The following is a 17174-nucleotide window of genomic DNA, read 5'->3' as shown; positions in this document are numbered from 1 at the left end:
AACTTGTACTATAGACGAAACAATTTGCGGTTGTTGACTATGGGCTTTCTTCTGCGGCCCAAATAAATGTGCAGTTTCTTGGCCCTTGAAAACTTTTGGGCCGTAAGTGGTTTCATGAGTCGTAAAATTATTTTACGAAAATACCACAACTTTCAAGGTTCCAGTTATTTCCTCGCTAGAGTTCTGAGGCTATTTCAAAAGCTTCCATCTTCCATCGCTCAGCGTGAGGGAGGGAATGTTGGATTGGATCAAGACGCAGAGAGCGGAACAACCTAGTAAAAGGTTATTAATTTGGTTCAATCGAGAAGTTTTAATTTCGGGGTTTTGGGTTTTTGGAATCTGGGCCTTGCTGTTTCTGTCGATTTCAGCTTCGCCAAGCTACGTCAGGTGCAAGTATTTGATCTCCGAAGTCCCAACATTGCAGATGATTGTCATCCAAAGAGAGACTATAATTTTGGATACAGAAATCGGACCATTAATCAGGTACTTATAAGGAGGCGAAATAGAATTCCAAATTTCTGGAAAAAGTACGTTTTGCTTCTGGTTATCGATGAGATGTTTTTTATTTTTCTGTTTAGGGTTCTTTTGATTGCATTGAAATGTGGATGTAATGATCGTTGAATTCCCTCAACTGGGTAGTATCGAATCGTATCGAATTCTGCGTGTATGGACTCTGTTTGGATGCTCGCAAAGTTATGTGGGTATTGGAAATTCAGTTTGGAACTGAGAATTTGGAGTTGTTTTCTATGTCGGTTATGAGTTTGACAATTTTAGGCTAAGAAAGAATTAGAGTATTACTTATTAAGTTGAGTTAGGAGGATTGCGTTCTCGAAAATTAAGAAGGGTTACTGCTATATAATGGCACTTGCATTTGTTTTGAACCTACAAAATATTTGGCCCTTTTCTGTACTGAAATCCGATGACTTGAAAGTATCGAATGCGTTGGTGCGCAAACTTGGAATACCTGAACGCACGAAACAATTTGTTTACGCAGTTTAATAGCCTGAAACTCGGTCTGTAATTTACATACTTTCTGCTCAAAGTTTATCCGAGTGGTCAGCAACGGATGCTGATTGTCTAATTAGGGAGATTAGACCTGATGCTGTCATTGCCCAGGTGGGTCATTCAACTCTGACTGAAATTCAATCCGAAGAAAGTGTATTATGTGATGGTTTTGATAAATCATTTCCCACTTCAACGTTAGCAGTTCTCAAACGATGTTTTTTAGAGAAGGTTAACAAGGAGAGGTATGAAGATATTGCGGGAAACTTGGTTTTACAGGAGATTTTTGGAGTTGGTTTTCATGGACATTTTTTGGCAGCCAAGAGGGTGGCTCAGGAGGTTGGATCATCAGCCAGACTAAGAAGTTCAAGACCATAGTGGCAGTAGTGGATGCTAATGGCTTAGCAGGTCTTAGAAAACACTGGAACACTCATGTCCCTTTAGAGGTCAAGGAAATGGTCGGAAAGCTTGTTACTGATTGTGAAGGTGAGGGGGAAGTGTCAAATGATACTGACAGGAAAAGACTGCTAACAGATAAACCTTTGGTGGCAGTAGGGGCAAGGGGCAACAACAGTTTTAGAAGCATCTTCACTCTCCAAAGCTGCGACACTCAAATTTCCTGCTTCAACCTTGATGAAAGTGGTGACTTTCAAGTTCCAGCTTCACTTAAACTCTTTCTAAGACAAACCCATAAGACGGTGGGATTTGCTCTTAGTAAGACGCTTGGCCCCTAAAAAATGGTAGCTCCAGGTGTCAAATCAACAACTTTACTGAAAGCAACTGCTTCTGCTGAGAAGATCTGAGTAGCTGCCCATAGTGTTATAGGTGCTACAGAGAAGACTAGCTTTTCAGCCATGAGAACAGCATTCTATCAAATAATGAGGAAACGGCATATCCGGAAAATTGGTGTCCTACCGTGGGCTACCTTTGGGTGTAGTATTGCAACTTGCGCTGGATTGGTTATGTACGGAGATGGGATTGAATGTGCTGCTGAATCTCTACCTGCAGCTCCATCATTTGCCAGTTTTGGTCCCGGGATTCAAAGTTTACACCTCGCATCTCAGGAAATATCACTGAGAGATAGCATGAAATTACAAAAATCTACTGAGTCCCACATGTACAGATTGAAGAAAGTCAGAACTCAGTAGTAAGAATGCAATTCTTATCTTATTTGTATAGTAATCGTTGCTCTTTTCAAAGTGGTTGATGGATAAAAGATAAGACTTCATGGAACTTACTGTAATTGTAGAGTTTATAACAATCTTAGTAGAAAACTGAAAGAAAAAGTGTCCAGAGCAGGGGTTCTTTGTATCGTCATTTGTGTGTTTTCCCTGTTCTGTATTGGGAATCTGTTTCTAGAAATAGATGCCTATACGCAAATCTTGCAGGACTCTTTTCGAGTTTATTGTAAGTATTGTGAGTTCTTTTGGCCGGAGTTAGCTTAAAAAAGAATGACGGTGAATACATTTATATGTGAACAAAGAGTTCTCTATATATATTTGAGCAATACACATGCAATCTCACAAACCTAGTTTCCTCTCTCACACGCTTTGGTACTTAGCTTTGATTGCATATTATATGTATTGTACTCTGTAACATATATTAACAATTGTAAAGAAATAATGAACCTTTAGTTTGAGAAAAACAATAGTGAGAGCTGCTCTTTGGGTCCCAAATTGAAAGTGGGATAACCTTGGAGGAAGTTTGAAAAAGCGTCCAATTTCGAAATTTCGAAATGGATTCTAATGACATTGACCGAAATTTCGAAATCAAGGTGAGTTTCACACTGTCGTAGGCTGTATCATTCATTGTTTTGTGCCTGTTTCTCTTTGCTTTACTGTTTTTTGCTCTGTTTTGGGAGATTCATGTGGTGCCTATTAAGGTTATCGTTTGTGTATAAATATATTTCTCAATTCTTATATAGTGTGTGGTGGTTGTTTGGGCAGCAGGTGCAGTTCATGCACAAGCAAAGGTGGAGGCTGTGTAAATGTAGGGATATCGTCCCAAGAAAGGTAAGTTTGCGATTTTTCGTCTTGAGTAGAACAAATCCATGTAAACACAGTAATTTCCTGCTTATGGTTTAATTTGTGTTAATATGGTGCTTAACGAACACTGTGTTGATATAGTTAAAAGTAAAATCACAATCGGTGGAGTTCATTTATCTTTGTGAACAACTTTTTCGTACAAGTGATATTGGAATCGAACTCAGGAATTTGGGTGTTAGAATCTCGTTTCAGTTTCTGTTTTTACATGCAACGCATCGTCGAAGACGGATATCATTCTGGTGGGTTCATGGATTTGTATCTCAACATTTCGTGTCCAAAAGATTCATATATTGACCAACTTCACAAAGATGCTCAACTCAAATTATTTGTATCTACCTGGATTTTCTTTTATTTTTATAGTCATTGTAAGGACAATCAAGTTTTATTTTTATTATTATTTTTTTTTTTATGAATAAACGATATTATCCGCACTAAGAAGGTAAATCGAATATGAGACCCTTCACTTTTAAGTGAAGATGAATACCGATAAATCGTAGTATTAAGTGACATAATAAATCGAGATTAAATACTAAATCGTATGGGCGCACTTTTTTAGTTTTTGGTATAGAAACGGCGCCGTAACGATTGCAAATGATGAAAAAAAGTCTCAACTTGTTGGCCACTTGGCCGGTTGGCCCCACTCACATTCATTCCAAACAGCAAAATTCAATACAAATATCTCACCAATGAACTCCAACACCATTGGCCCAGCTAATTCAAAACAAAGGAAATTTAGTAAGCTGGTCAAAATTTTCAAATCTAAATAAATACAAGAATGATTTAATTGTTACTTAGTTTAATATCCTTGAGTCTTGTGATGTTTTTGATAGATTAATGCTAGATTTGTTTCTCTATAAATAATAAATAAAAACAAACAGTGTTAGCATCCTCGGATTTTTGAGCCATTTTTTCAACTATCACGTTCTTTTTTCACTGATTTTTTTCGATTTGGATTTCGTTTAGAATTCAAATTCTGGGGTTTGTGAGGCAACAAGGTTGGATCTTGTGATGATTTTGATCCGATCAAGAAAGGGAGGATAAAGACGTAGAGTGAAAGAAACCCAGAAAAGGGTTTTGAGCATTGGAGAAGCAGCTGAAAGGTTTAAAAACTTTTGTTTTTGGGTGACCTGAAAAAGTGCTTATTGAGTTTTGGTGCTTATAGCTTTTCTGGTGAGCTGTGAAGGTTTTGCTTTACTGGGTTTTGGGTTTTGGTGTTTTCAGCTTCCCCAAGTTGGTTGAGGTACTGAAAGAACTTTTAAAGCTGTTTCTGGTTCATTTCATTATTTTCTAGTACTAGTTTAGTGGATAGAGAGAAAATGCTAATGCCCAAATATATATTTATAGTCGAGTTTATTTTTCGGTCTTATGATTCTAAGGAAATGAGATTCAACAGATAATTTCTATTTCGATAAATTTTCAGGAGGTTTTGAAGTTTAGTGGGCGAGAAGTCAGAGGAATCTGGATTTAGTTGAGGTTGGTTTTCTTTAGAGGCAGAGATTGAAAAAGGGACTTCTGGTTTATATTGATACCGTGGCATTGAGATGGGGGGTCAATGCTTCAAACTCATACCATGTTGCTGGAATTCACAAATGAAGGCAGCAGTTCTCGAAACTCCTGATATTGGTGGGTTAAAATATGTCTTTTCTTGGCTGTTTTGATGTAGAAGCAGATCATATCTGATGCTTGTGGATGGTTCTCCTTTAATACAGATAATGAGGAGAAGAGTGAGGTTGATAACTTACCTGCATTTCGTGAATTCACATTTGAGCAACTTAAAAATGCAACATCTGGTTTTGCCGTGGAGTACATTGTGTCTGAGCAAGGAGAGAAGGCTCCAAATATTGTTTATAAAGGGAAACTTGAAAATCAGAAGAGAATTGCTGTTAAGCGCTTCAATAGGTTGGCCTGGCCCGATGCTCAGCAATTTGTGGTAGGCATACTTTTATGTATCATAAAACTCTAATCCAGATGCTTTGGTGACGAAAACTAGTCTACATTTTCTGCAGAACTATTGTTTCTATCTTTATGTTTTACACTAATGTAATTTTCTGTTGAGATCTTATGTGGTTTACAACTCAGGTCATAGGGTGCTTTTGGCATATAGAATTCATGAATGCATTGCTGTATTTCTCCATGACTGAAATTTACAGTTATTTTTGGACCAAATGATTCCTCATCAAACGTTTTATCTGCTCCACTAAAGGAAGCACGTCATTTTCTGTCTTCTCTATTTACAACCACTATTCTGAGACGATTTTCATTTGCCCCAACTGCAGGAGGAAGCAAGATTGGTCGGTCACCTCCGCAACCATAGATTGGTCAATTTGCTTGGTTGTTGTTGTAAAGGTGATGAAAGGTTGCTTGTGGCGGAATATATGCCCAATGAAACACTTGCAAAGCATCTTTTTCATTGTAAGGCTTGCTCCTTTACTAGGTTTTTGGTTACTGATCTATGTTGTACTCATTTTTATGGTTGGATATCGGATCCATTTGGTCTTGCAATTGCCCTGCTTAATAGTTTCACTTTGGGTTTTCATTCGAAAAGGATATATTAGGATATTAAGCATCACATTTGTTTTAGAAATGATGGTCACATATCATGTTAGAACTTCAAATTATAAATGTCTCTCTTCTGGTATAATTTATCACTTCTTCACCCTGAATTCCATCGCCAAATTTTACTTAAGAGATGTTGGTGTGGGGATCTACATTGAGACAACGGTTGAGGGTTATTACTCCCTCCCCCCTTTTGGGTGTTAGAAACTTTTGTTAATACTAACTTTCGTTTATAGCACAGGTTCATGTTTGACAACTGAGTGGTCTTGTTTCAGTTTTGCCATCTTCTCGAATTTCGCTAATGTTTCCGCTGATGAGTACTGTGCTATTGTTTAGTGGAAAATAACTTTACTACCTTCTTGAATCATCAGGGGATACACAGCCTATGAAATGGGTAATGCGATTAAGAGTTGTGTTACATCTTGCACAGGCTCTAGAATACTGCACAAGTAAGGGGCGTGCGCTTTATCACGACCTTAATGGTTACAGAATTTTATTTGATGAGGTAACTATATTTTGACTCCATCTGTTTGGTATCCTTTCCTAAGTATATTCTAATTGTATTCGTTTACTTTATTCATTATAATTTTTCAGGATGGCAATCCTAGACTATCCACCTTTGGACTGATGAAAAATAGTAGGGATGGGAAGAGTTATAGTACAAATCTGGCATTTACTCCTCCTGAATATATTAGGACTGGTAGGTAGATCATGGAAAAAAAAAGCGGCGTTTTTCTCCAAACAAGTTTATGATTTACTTGACAAGCATCCTTTAAGTATGTAGTTCAGCAATTATTATACACTGCACATCCCTTGTCTTGCAGGGAGAGTAACACCAGAAAGTGCAATATATAGCTTTGGGACTCTCTTGATTGATCTTCTCAGCGGAAAGCATATCCCCCCTAGCCATGTAAGTAATTGTTCCAGTGGTGAACGGAACAAAAATAAAGAAAAAACCATTTGTAGGAAAAGATAAATTAGGTAAACTCCTGTAAAGATGTAATGATTACTCTTTTACCTAAGATAAAAAATAGTTTACTTTCAATTGTTTAAGTGATTGTTCGAGTGGTGAACGGAACAAAATAAAGAAAAAACCATTTGTAGGAAAAGATAAATTAGGGAAACTCTTGTAAAGATCTAATGATTACTCTTTTACCTACAATAAAATATTGTTTACTTTCAATTGTTATGAAATCTGCGTGAGAATTTATCCTTCTTAGGATATGTAAACACAAAGTAAGTAAATGTATTCATCTGGTGGTTGATCATTATGTGCCAGGCCCTAGACCTGATTCGAGACAGAAATCTTCAGATGCTGACAGATTCTTGCTTGGAAGTACAGCTTTCTAATGATGATGGTACTGAGTTGGCACGCTTGGCTTCACGATGTTTACAATCTGAACCCCGAGAGCGACCAAATCCAAGGTCATTAGTTGCTTCTTTGACTCCTCTTCAGAAAGAAACTGAGGTTAGTTCTTTCTCCTCTGTTTCTCTACTTAAGCATTCTATTCCCAACTTTACCTGGGGAGCATAGTTTGACTGTATAAAATCTTCACACAATTGTTTCTAGATCTATATCTTGTGGCAGTCTTGTAAGCAATATATTCATATGTTGTCTTCTTTTCACCGAACTCAATCTGAGCTAATGGTGTAAGCTCGTATTTACTGATTCATTATTTGTTAATACTGAACCTTGTACCAGGCGGAAATATTTGAAAAATTGGGAAAGGGATATGACTCTAATTTGTTATTAGTGAGGACTTGAGAGAGCTACACTTTTGTTTAGTGCCTTTCATGGTGAATGATACTGTGTAAAGTATCAATCTCTTATGCCCCGAAATTGAGGGTAGTTAATTACAAGGGTTTTCAGTGATACCGTATTTGTTGGGTGCCAATTAGAAGCACTCAGATCTGCACCATCGTAGTAGTTTAATCATATATAGATGCTTAACATGATGCTGGTTGCTGTATCCTGGACTTCCTTTATTCTTTTTGCTCACCTCTGCAGGTTCCTTCTTCTGTTTTGATGGGTATCCCACACGGTACCTCCTGGTCTTCTCTTTCACCACTCGGCGAAGCCTGCACAAGAAGGGATTTGACTGCTATACATGAGATCCTAGAGAGTATCGGCTATAAAGATGATGGAATGACAAATGAGGTTCTATATTCGCTTACTTGATGGAGAAAAATCTAAGTTGTGTTGTGTACATATTTAGCCTTCTCAATAGTTTGGTTGTGTTACTGAAACATTTTCTCTTTTACGTTCCACTACAGCTCTCTTTCCAAATGTGGACTGGCCAAATGCAGGAATCATTAGATTCAAAGAAAAAGGGGGATTCTGCTTTTAAGCACAAGGACTTCAGAACCACGATTGAGTGTTATTCACAGGTTAGGTTCTTATTATGATACTTGTGAGAGTTGCTTTCATGTTCATACCGATATCCGAATATGACCTTCAATAGGATGTTCTTTGTCTGACCTGTTAAAATAAATTACTAGCACAGCTTCGTACAAAGTTTGTTTGGTGTTGCATCTTATGTTCTAATTCTTGATAGAAGAAACGAAATTGGTAGTTTAAGGTACCTTAAGAGTATCTGAACCTTGTAACTCTACTTGCATGACCAATAAAAAAGAACAAAACTGAAAGAAAGAAAAAATTATTAAATCCCGAATTGCTGCTTTCTCTGCATTTGTTATCGTTGCCAACTGTTTTATTTTGCTTGCAGTTCATTGATGTTGGAACGATGGTTTCTCCAACAATTTTTGCCCGGCGTAGTTTGTCTTATCTCATGAGTGACAAGCCTCAGAAAGCTCTAAACGATGCAATGCAAGCACAAGTAGTCTCCCCAGTTTGGCACATTGCGTGTTATCTTCAGGCTGTTGCCCTTTCGACACTTGGAATGGACATTGAAACTCAAGCAGCACTTAAGGAGGGTACTACGCTTGAATCCAAAAGGAGTAAAGCAGTTGGACAAAAGTGAAAATCTAGGCCGGTCGACCAGCTGCCCAGTTTTCCACTTCTTTCGGTTTGGCTCTTAGCATATATGGCGTCGATCGATCATAAGGTTTAAGACCACTGGAGCCAAAGCTTCATCATTTCCATGGGATTAGATTTTGGTCATTTTCCTTGTATTTGAATTGTTTTATTTGATTTGCTTTCTTATGTGTCAATTCGAGTATATGAATTCCTTTGACAAAATGGAAAGCAAAAATAGAAAGTTTGTTAAAAACAGTGGAAGGGAGGAAATCGTTCAGAAGCTTTATAATTTGTGTACAGAAAGCATATAGGATTCCTACTTGGATAAATAAATAATAATTATTAGTTTTTCAAACGTCGTCTTATCGTTGTCAGACATTGATATAAATTACTACTTGGATAAAAATTAAAATAAAAAGTTAACCCCTTGTTCAAAAATGGGTAAAAGTACAAAAAATTACCTCTATTATTGGTGTCGTGACATTTTCATACCTCATCTTTTAAAATTGGCAATGTCATACCTCATCTTACAAATTTGTGACAATGTTAGATCTCCGTCAGTTTTTCTATTACTTTTTCGGTTAAATGCTGACGTGGCCAGAAACGGGACCCATTTTTATTAAAAAATAATTAAATATTAAAAAAAAAACAAAAAACCAAAAGAACCCATCAATCCATGTCCCCCCTCCCCAAAAACCCAGATCCCCTTCTTTGAGTTCTCCCTCACCCAACCCTCTCTCTCCTTTCTCTCTCTCGCCTCTCTCTCTTATCTCCCTGCAACCTACATCCCTAAAATCCCAAAACCCAGAAACCATTCCCACTCGAGTCATCATCGCCGGCGAGCTCTCAATCCTCTGAGCCGACAATCGCCAATTAACCCCAGACCCTTCCCCGCCACCCCCGCTGGTGTTGGAGGTCTCCTTCTGGCACCACAGGTGCTTCTGGTTCCCCCACTTCAAATACCACGGCAAGTTGAAATTGTGCAAAGGCTTCACCCTCTTAGAACCCATCGCCATGGACTTCACCTCCATTATCTCCTCCTCATCCAACCCGCCTATATATACCATTTATCGGAAACTCAGACCAAAGAGAGCCACTCTCAGATTACAACTCGCTCTCTCTGTTTCTCGCCCCTCCTCTGATTTTCTCAGAAAATCTTGGAATTTTCTAGGAAAAACAGATAGTTTTTCTATTGGGATTGTTGTTGTTGTTGTTGTTGTTATTGTTTTGTTTTTCTCTCGCAGATCGTCGGAGGGGCAGACTCTGGGGGCGAGGAGAAGAAGGGAATGTTGTTGTGGAGGTTGTGGCTAGAGTTAGGGTTTGGGGGCGATTAAGGGTCGTGGCTGTCATTGCTGGAGTCAACGACAGAGGTAGGGTCGTCGTTGGTGGGATCGGAGAGGAAGGTTGGGGGGGGGGACAGGTGGGAAGGATTTATGGGTTTTGGGATTTCAGGGATGCATGTTGCAGGGAGAGAGAAGAGAGAGAGGGTTGGGTGGGAGAGAACTCAGATAAGGGGATCTAGGTTTTTAGGGAGGGGGACACACGTTGATGGGTTTTTTTTTTTGTTTTTTTTGTTACTTTTAATATTTAATTAATTTTTTAATATTTAATCAATTTTTTTTAATAAAAATTGGGTCCCGTCTCTAGCCACGTCAGCATTTAACAAAAAAGTAATAGAAAAATTGACGGAGGTCTGACATTGGCACAAATTCGTAAGATGAGGTATGACATTGTCAATTTTAAAAGATGAGATATGAAAGTGTCGTGACACCAATAGTTAAGGTAGTTTTTTGTACTTTACCATTCAAAAATTTATGACGAACAAAACAATCATATACAGTAAAAAATTTATGACAAACAAAACAATCATATACAGTATAGAATTAACGTGTGATCCACAAATTTGGTCCAACGTGAGGGAAGTGTTGAAATATCCCACATCGACCGTATTCCTGACAAAATGAGAGTTTAAATATCTTAACCCCACATTTGACGGATTGTGCATGTGGTAATTACCAAGTTAAGGACAATATCAGTGTTGTTGGAATGGGCATCTCTTTGATAATTCTACATGGTATCAGAGCCAAGAGCAGGCATGTACTGCTACATGATGGTTGGGTCCTCTTGGCCTTGGGCGATGATGATGGGTCCCTTGACCCTGCGTGTAAGGTGAGTCCCACTGGCTTCATATGGTTGTCGATGTTTGGATCTCCCACGTATGACTCCCACGTGAGGAACGTGTTGAAATAGCTCACATTGACCATATCTCTAACAAAATGAGAGTTTAAATATCCTATGATCATATCTCTGACAAAATGAGAGTTTAAATATCCTAACCACACACCTGACAGATTGTGCATGTGGTAATTACCAAACTGTTAACAATATCGGTGTTGTTGGAATGGACTTTTGGCCCATCTCTCTGATAATTCTACAATTATTTGGTTCGGTCCAATTTGATTTTTTTTTTAATTCATAAAAAAATAAACAGAAGTAATTCGGTTTGGTGGATTTCAGTTTGGTTTTGATGATGCGGCTGTGGCGTTAAGATTAGATTAATAACCCGCACGCACAGTACTTCCTGTTCTTCTCTTCACTGCACCACAAAACCACTTTCTATAGCATTCAATAATTGCTATAAAAAGTGTTGCATAGCATGTTCTGCAAAGATATAGTAGGCATATCTCCATGACCTAAAAAGATGCATCAACTCCATTTTCTATAGCATTCAATAAATATATGCATAAGCTAAAAATATGCATCTAAGCATTCTCCGTCGTTTGATCAACTCCACCCTTACTTAAACCCAATTGATCGTTTACAACATTTAAGAACTTGAAATATGCACATCTCCATGACCTATTGAATATCAATTTGCCACCCAGTCATTGTGTATCGTGCGGTCAGAAATCATTTGACTTTTATTATTTAAATTTAAACACAAATAGTATCTAACAAAAAATGTCTGCACAATATACGATGAACGGCTAGGATGTGGGGATCCTTAGGATCCCCACAAAATGGATCCGGAGAGGATCCTTTTCCCCTAACTTATGCCATTTGTCATCCCACCCTACCTTGGTGTAGCCAAGTTGGTTAGAGCAGTATGCTCCCCTTTGAATTTGCACCCAAAGTTCGAATTTCCCTTCCTATAGTTTAGTTTAGATTAGAATATTGCTCGAATTAAAAAAGTTAGATGTAGTCCCAAATTCAAGGCCAATGATTCTGGTGTAAGCACTTGTTCAAATAATATTTATTTTTTAACCATAACATCTCACCTACTAAAGCGTGTGTTGAGTGCCTCGGTTTTAAAGGGATTAACTTTCATCCCAGATTCAGTGGTTCACTTAAAAAGATAATCACTTCTGAAAATTCTAGTCTTGCTAAAATTATTTTTATAGGTTAAAGGGGCTTTACACTAGGATTTTCAATCCCTTGGTGAATAAAAAGAAAGTAGTTTTGTGGAATTATTGTAATGTGAGCTTCTTCAATGGGGCATAAAAAAGTCTCACTTTATCAATCATGTTGTCTAATGGAATTATTGTAAAACAAGCATCTTCAATGAGGACTATAAATGGAGTCCTCACATCCCCATATCTCCTAATGGTAATGTTAGGGAGACCAAAATTTTAAATTAAATTTGCAAACCAAATGATGTGTCACCAATAGGAAATAAGCAAGTTAATCAACGCTTAAATAATAATCCAATTATCAACAACCGCATCATTTGGTTTGCAAATTTGGTTTAAAAAATTTGGTTTCCTTAGGATTACCCATCACCTAAATATAGGGACAGATGTCTTCTAATGAACCAGAATAGAGGTCTCAAGGTATCTCAATATATAAGAAATCGCCAAATATCTCAAAGAAATCTCGAATATGAAGACGGTATGGGAGATGCTCTTGGTACTTGATTTATCAAGTGGAATTATTTTGCTTTCCTAAGTAATTGTGGTTCTTGGATTTATCAAGGGTCGTACTGCAATCCCTGCATTGGATGCATAGAGAGGATTTTTACATCAGTAAGGGGATCGGGTTTGTTGTTGGATTTTGGGCAGGGACATTGTTAGATTGTGAATGAATATGACAGTGTCTAGTTGTTTTCCTTGCGAAAAGAGTAATTCAATGGACACTCGAGAATTGTCTCTGGGCACCCAAGAATGGTTTATGAACAACTAAGAATTTGTCGTTATAGTTGGGTGTCCGCAGAATCACCCTTATGCAGAAGAATATATTTACAGAGGGAGAGGAATATCCAACTTTTGAGGGTCACTGTCGATTGTTAAAAGCCTCTTCTGCAACTTGATCTGCAAGGGAAAGAAACATGGCAGCAGATGGCTTACCTTGGTCTGGGTTTGCATTTGAGACTTGACACACTGCAACTGTTTTAAGTTGATGTCCCTAGCAGATGTCTGGTCCGACGTCCAGATAATAGTACCATCCATGTCTCCAGTGAAGATACTAATCAAACAGCCTGTCTTTCTATAATAAAATTGCTGACATAAATTTTAGTTCATCAAATCATTACATCCATTCAAATATTACAAATTTAAAACATCCACTGATCCCATTTGAAGAATCAAGGTGAATAACCATTCTAATGAAATCATCAATGAAATCCCCCTTTTTTATATATATAATGGGGTAGGATTAATATTTTCTGCTAGCAATCACAGTCTAAGATAACGGAACGATTACAGAACTGTTTCTTTGCTGCCATTAGCTCAAAATGACTCCTTTGTTATTCCATAGTAGACTGGTTCTTCGCCTACAAATATAATGAAATTCAAAAAAAAAGCAGACCCACCAACAATATATGTCCCTTGAGTCTGACCATCTTCACCCCGCTGCTTCTCACTGGCCACACCTGATGGAAACTTATCTTCTGATGGCTTCCCAAAAGCCCTTGTATCTTGGGGCTTTTCAGCTGGTGCATTCTTACTTCTTGTTGCCGAAACTGTTTCTGCCGTCATCTGTTTGCAAAGTTCCATCAGAAGCTCACATCTGCAATTGGCAACATACATGATCATAAGCACATCCCATGATCAATCCATAAAAAGTCACTTTCTACTTGTCCGTCAAATGGCAAGTAACAAACAACATCTCATGCAATTGGCTCCGTCAAAAAGCCTTGAACTCAAAAGTGTCCAAAGGGATACAAAAACTGGAGAAAAGGCATACATGGAGCTCAAGAAACTCAGGACAGAATCATGCGTCAACATAAGAAGATGAGTGAGACAGATATCTCCTCGTAAAGGAAGCAAAAGGCCATCAGAATGCTACTAACAATATCTAGTATTGGGTGGCCAACAATAAAATTATCACAAACTGAGTTTCAAGGGTGAAACTCAATATGATCATTCACATGATAGATTAATAAACCAAGTTAGCATGTCAAGGAAAGTCGGGAGTCATAACCATAGCATTAATAAACCATTTGCGTTAAGATTAACAAATCAGGTCAGATTTAATAATCCATCTGAATGCTACTAACAACATTCTAGGATTGGGTGGCCAACAATAAAACTATCACAAACTGAGTAATAAACCAAGTTAGCACGTGAATGAAAGTCGGATGTCATCATAAGCACCGCATTAATAAACCACTTATTTTAATACTAACAAAACAGCTCAGGTTTGTCATACAACTCAAGGGATAACTATATGTCATTGTGAAAAGATGAAAACAAAATCTTGATGAGCTTACATTCTTGAATTTCTTCGGATGGCTTGCATGTTCCAAAGTCAGGGGTCTGGAGAACCTTCAAGATAACAAAAGACAACAAGTTACTTCATGCATACTTCAAATAATGTGGTAAACAGAAGAAGCAGTTCAAAACAGCAGGATTTAGAGTGATTACATTGACAACCTTGATAGACGAACAATCTACAAACCAAGTTAACACCCTAAGGCCTCCCCAACAGTCTCAAGAGGACCTAATCAACTTCTAAATTCTACCCATGGCATACAGATTACATAATGATATAACATACATTTAACATATTACACTTGGTCTGCAGCCTAAAATAATAGAACACTATCCGAAATGTAGCAAATAAAAACTAATTTTGACAGCTTCACGTAATACAAAATAGAAACACTTCAATTCACTTGAGAACATAAATCATATGCCTTCATTCTTCACTTAATAGTTCAAATATTAGAGTTTTGCCATCAAATTCATTACTTAAGACAAATTTTTCAATGCAGAGCTACGAAGGGCGCCTAAAATGTAAGTACAAGGCAGCGGAATTACAAAGATTATACATTTATTTAATCTTATTAAAGAAAAATGAAATATTTAGAAAGGTTAAAGACATGCAAATTGTGAATCCAAACAAACCCAAATCCACAATTCAATAAAAAGAAAACCCAGATCACAAAAATCTTCAAAATTTACAAGAAATTCACATAAAGATGCAAAACTTGGGACATGGGTTTTTAGCTGTACCTCGAACTGAGGACGGACCTCTTTGAGGACGCTGCGAACCCTGTAGAGGGTGGATGAGTTGGAGAAAAGAGCATCATTTTCAAGAGGTCTCTTCTTGGTCTTGGGAGGAAGAGAAGACGGAGGAGGCTATACAGGGAGAACTTCGGCGGAGCTCAGAGGGGTTGGGAGGACTTGGGTAGCTGTGGACTCGGCTGGCTTTGCTTCTTCCTCCATCGGTGCTGTTTGTCTGGGGAGTTAAAGGACTGATGTGTTTTAACTTTTAAATTGCACAGGAGGAATAATAGTATAATGTTAGGGAGACACAATTGATAAATATAATCACGAACAACGAACTTAAGAAAGTAGACTCTCGTTCTTTATACAAATCTCTTGTAGAATCAAGTAGATGTATTAGGCTCTTCCATTCTCTTTCCTCTATTTTCTAGTGCCCTGTCTTTCTGTCTCCTTAAATTCATAATTTTCAGGCGAAAAAATGAGCTTAATAACTTTTCATGATTTTGCATTCCATTTACTTCAGAAGAGCTTAACACCAGTTTATACAATTTGGTTGCTAAAATGTGCAATTGACCAGTTGATGCAATGTGGAGTTTTCTCAAAATCCAAGTTAATCAATATCACTTTTACGCCAAGCACTTGACCACTCTGTACATCCCTTTTAAACGCATCTTATACTTTCATCATGCTTGTGCTCTCATCATTGTTGTCCTTATTAAATCTATTTTTAAAATTTTTATTATTAGCCCTTCAAACTTCATGTATTTAGAAAAAAAAATAAACTTGTGAGTAGGGTGCAACTTGGGCGAATTAGATGGTTGACCAAATCCTAACACAACATTTCTAATTCGGGTATGAGTTGGGTTTGGGTTCCTAGGGGTTTACTCAAGTACGGGTTTAAATTGGGTTCGGCTTACTCGAGTTAAATTTGGGTTTGCCCAATTTTATCAAATTCAATCTTCTAACACATTATTTATAAGATAAATCTCAAATTTTGAACCAAATAATGCAAAACTGTTTAAAATTCAATTTTACACATCACCATCCATAATAAAAATAAACCAAATAGCATGGAACGCATATCAAAAGTTCCAACCATGCAAAGTTGAAATTAAATGACAAGACAATATCAATGCTTTAACCAACAATAAAACGTAAAAGCAACTAGGGTCGGGCCAGGCCCAATTTTGAAGGAACTAGACCTTACCCGTTTTAAACAGTAATGGGGCGGGCCGAACCGGGTAGAGGGTTTTTAAGTTTGGGAACCGGCCCTAACCAGGCCCGTTTCAAACGGGCCGTTTCGAGGCGGGTCCACGAGCCCAATTAACTTTTTTCTTTTTCTTTTTTGGTTTTGATACAGAGCTCCAGAACATTCCACGATTCCAGATTGCTCCCACTGCCAACGAAATCGACGGGTTGGAAGCTACCCGCACCAGCAGCTGAACCACCAGTGGTGAATCGATGAAGGTGGTGGTCCCTGTCTCTCTTGCTCATCTCTCCCAATCCCAAATCAAGGTCTCTGTCTCTTGACTCCGATCGACGACGATGGCGCAAGGCTCCAATCTAACTCAGATCGACGATGGTAGTCTTCTGTATGTATTCCGTGAACTGAACCTTGTTGGCGGACACGCCGCTGGCTACGATGAGCTTTTGGGTGTCGAGCACCATGATTTTGTATGTTTTGCAAGACGACGAAGCCATCGCCTACCAAATCGAAGATGAGTTCCATATCCTTTCTGATAAAAGGCAGAAAGTCCCAATTTTTAATTATATTTTCCACCAAGATGAAACCTTTTGTCAAAAATGTGCACGTGGGGGCAATGCCTTTGTGTTCTTTGAATGGGTATTTCAGAATCTGATTGATCTCCTAGGTTTTTTGAATTTTGATGCTCCATCCATATTGGTTTTGTAGAAATCTCGAAGCAATCGACGCAATCAATTCAAGGGTGGGAGGGAGAAGAGAATGAGGAATAGGTGGTGCCGTCGAGGGAGCTGAGTCGTCGTGGTGGTGGTGGAGGAGATGACTCGAGTGGGAGTCTAGTTTAAGTCCAGGAAGGAAAGGGATGATGGGATGGAATGGCTAATGGATTAGGTTTAGAGAATTAGTAAATGGGTTATAGTTAGAAACAGGCCGTCCGGGGTCCCGTT

The 17174-nt window shown here is 38.1% G+C and overlaps 1 protein-coding gene, 1 long non-coding RNA gene and 1 pseudogene across 7 annotated transcripts in view; 2 read left to right on the top strand and 1 right to left on the bottom strand.

Moving 5' to 3' along the window:
- The first annotated feature begins 481 nt into the window (after nt 1-481).
- LOC148699176 (uncharacterized) lies at nt 482-3088 on the top strand (annotated as a pseudogene). The gene is made up of 2 exons (XR_015964780.1): nt 482-2149; nt 2949-3088. The product of XR_015964780.1 is annotated as an uncharacterized LOC148699176 (transcript).
- A 378-nt stretch (nt 3089-3466) lies between these two features.
- Nucleotides 3467-17174, top strand: part of LOC137720239 (serine/threonine-protein kinase BSK3) — a 107175-nt gene continuing 93467 nt past the window's right edge. For 3 of the 5 annotated variants that reach the window (XR_015964742.1, XR_015964740.1, XM_088697868.1), the window contains exons 1-10: nt 3467-4287; nt 4468-4670; nt 4757-4977; nt 5324-5459; nt 5975-6108; nt 6198-6303; nt 6428-6513; nt 6883-7071; nt 7612-7761; nt 7878-7991. Coding sequence is in view for 3 of the 5 variants with exons in the window: in XM_088697868.1 (XP_088553994.1) it covers nt 4589-4670; nt 4757-4977; nt 5324-5459; nt 5975-6108; nt 6198-6303; nt 6428-6513; nt 6883-7071; nt 7612-7761; nt 7878-7991 (1218 nt within the window). In the remaining 2 variants the exon portion in view is untranslated. Of the gene's footprint in view, nt 4288-4467; nt 4671-4756; nt 4978-5323; nt 5460-5974; nt 6109-6197; nt 6304-6427; nt 6514-6882; nt 7072-7611; nt 7762-7877; nt 7992-8329; nt 8936-17174 lie in introns of those variants that run through there. The other 2 variants (XM_088697878.1, XM_088697859.1) reach the window with 2 other exon arrangements.
- LOC137719645 (uncharacterized) lies at nt 13300-15630 on the bottom strand. The gene is made up of 2 exons (XR_015964791.1): nt 15033-15630; nt 13300-14342 (listed from the first exon to the last, which is right to left on the bottom strand). It is a non-coding gene; the product is annotated as an uncharacterized LOC137719645 (long non-coding RNA).

This window comes from Pyrus communis, chromosome 1 (assembly GCF_041283825.1).
Source record: "Pyrus communis isolate YQ-2024b chromosome 1, ASM4128382v1, whole genome shotgun sequence".
Taxonomy (NCBI): Eukaryota; Viridiplantae; Streptophyta; class Magnoliopsida; order Rosales; family Rosaceae; genus Pyrus; species Pyrus communis.
Note: the sequence above shows the minus strand (reverse complement) of the source record. Positions and strands in the feature narration are given on the sequence as shown.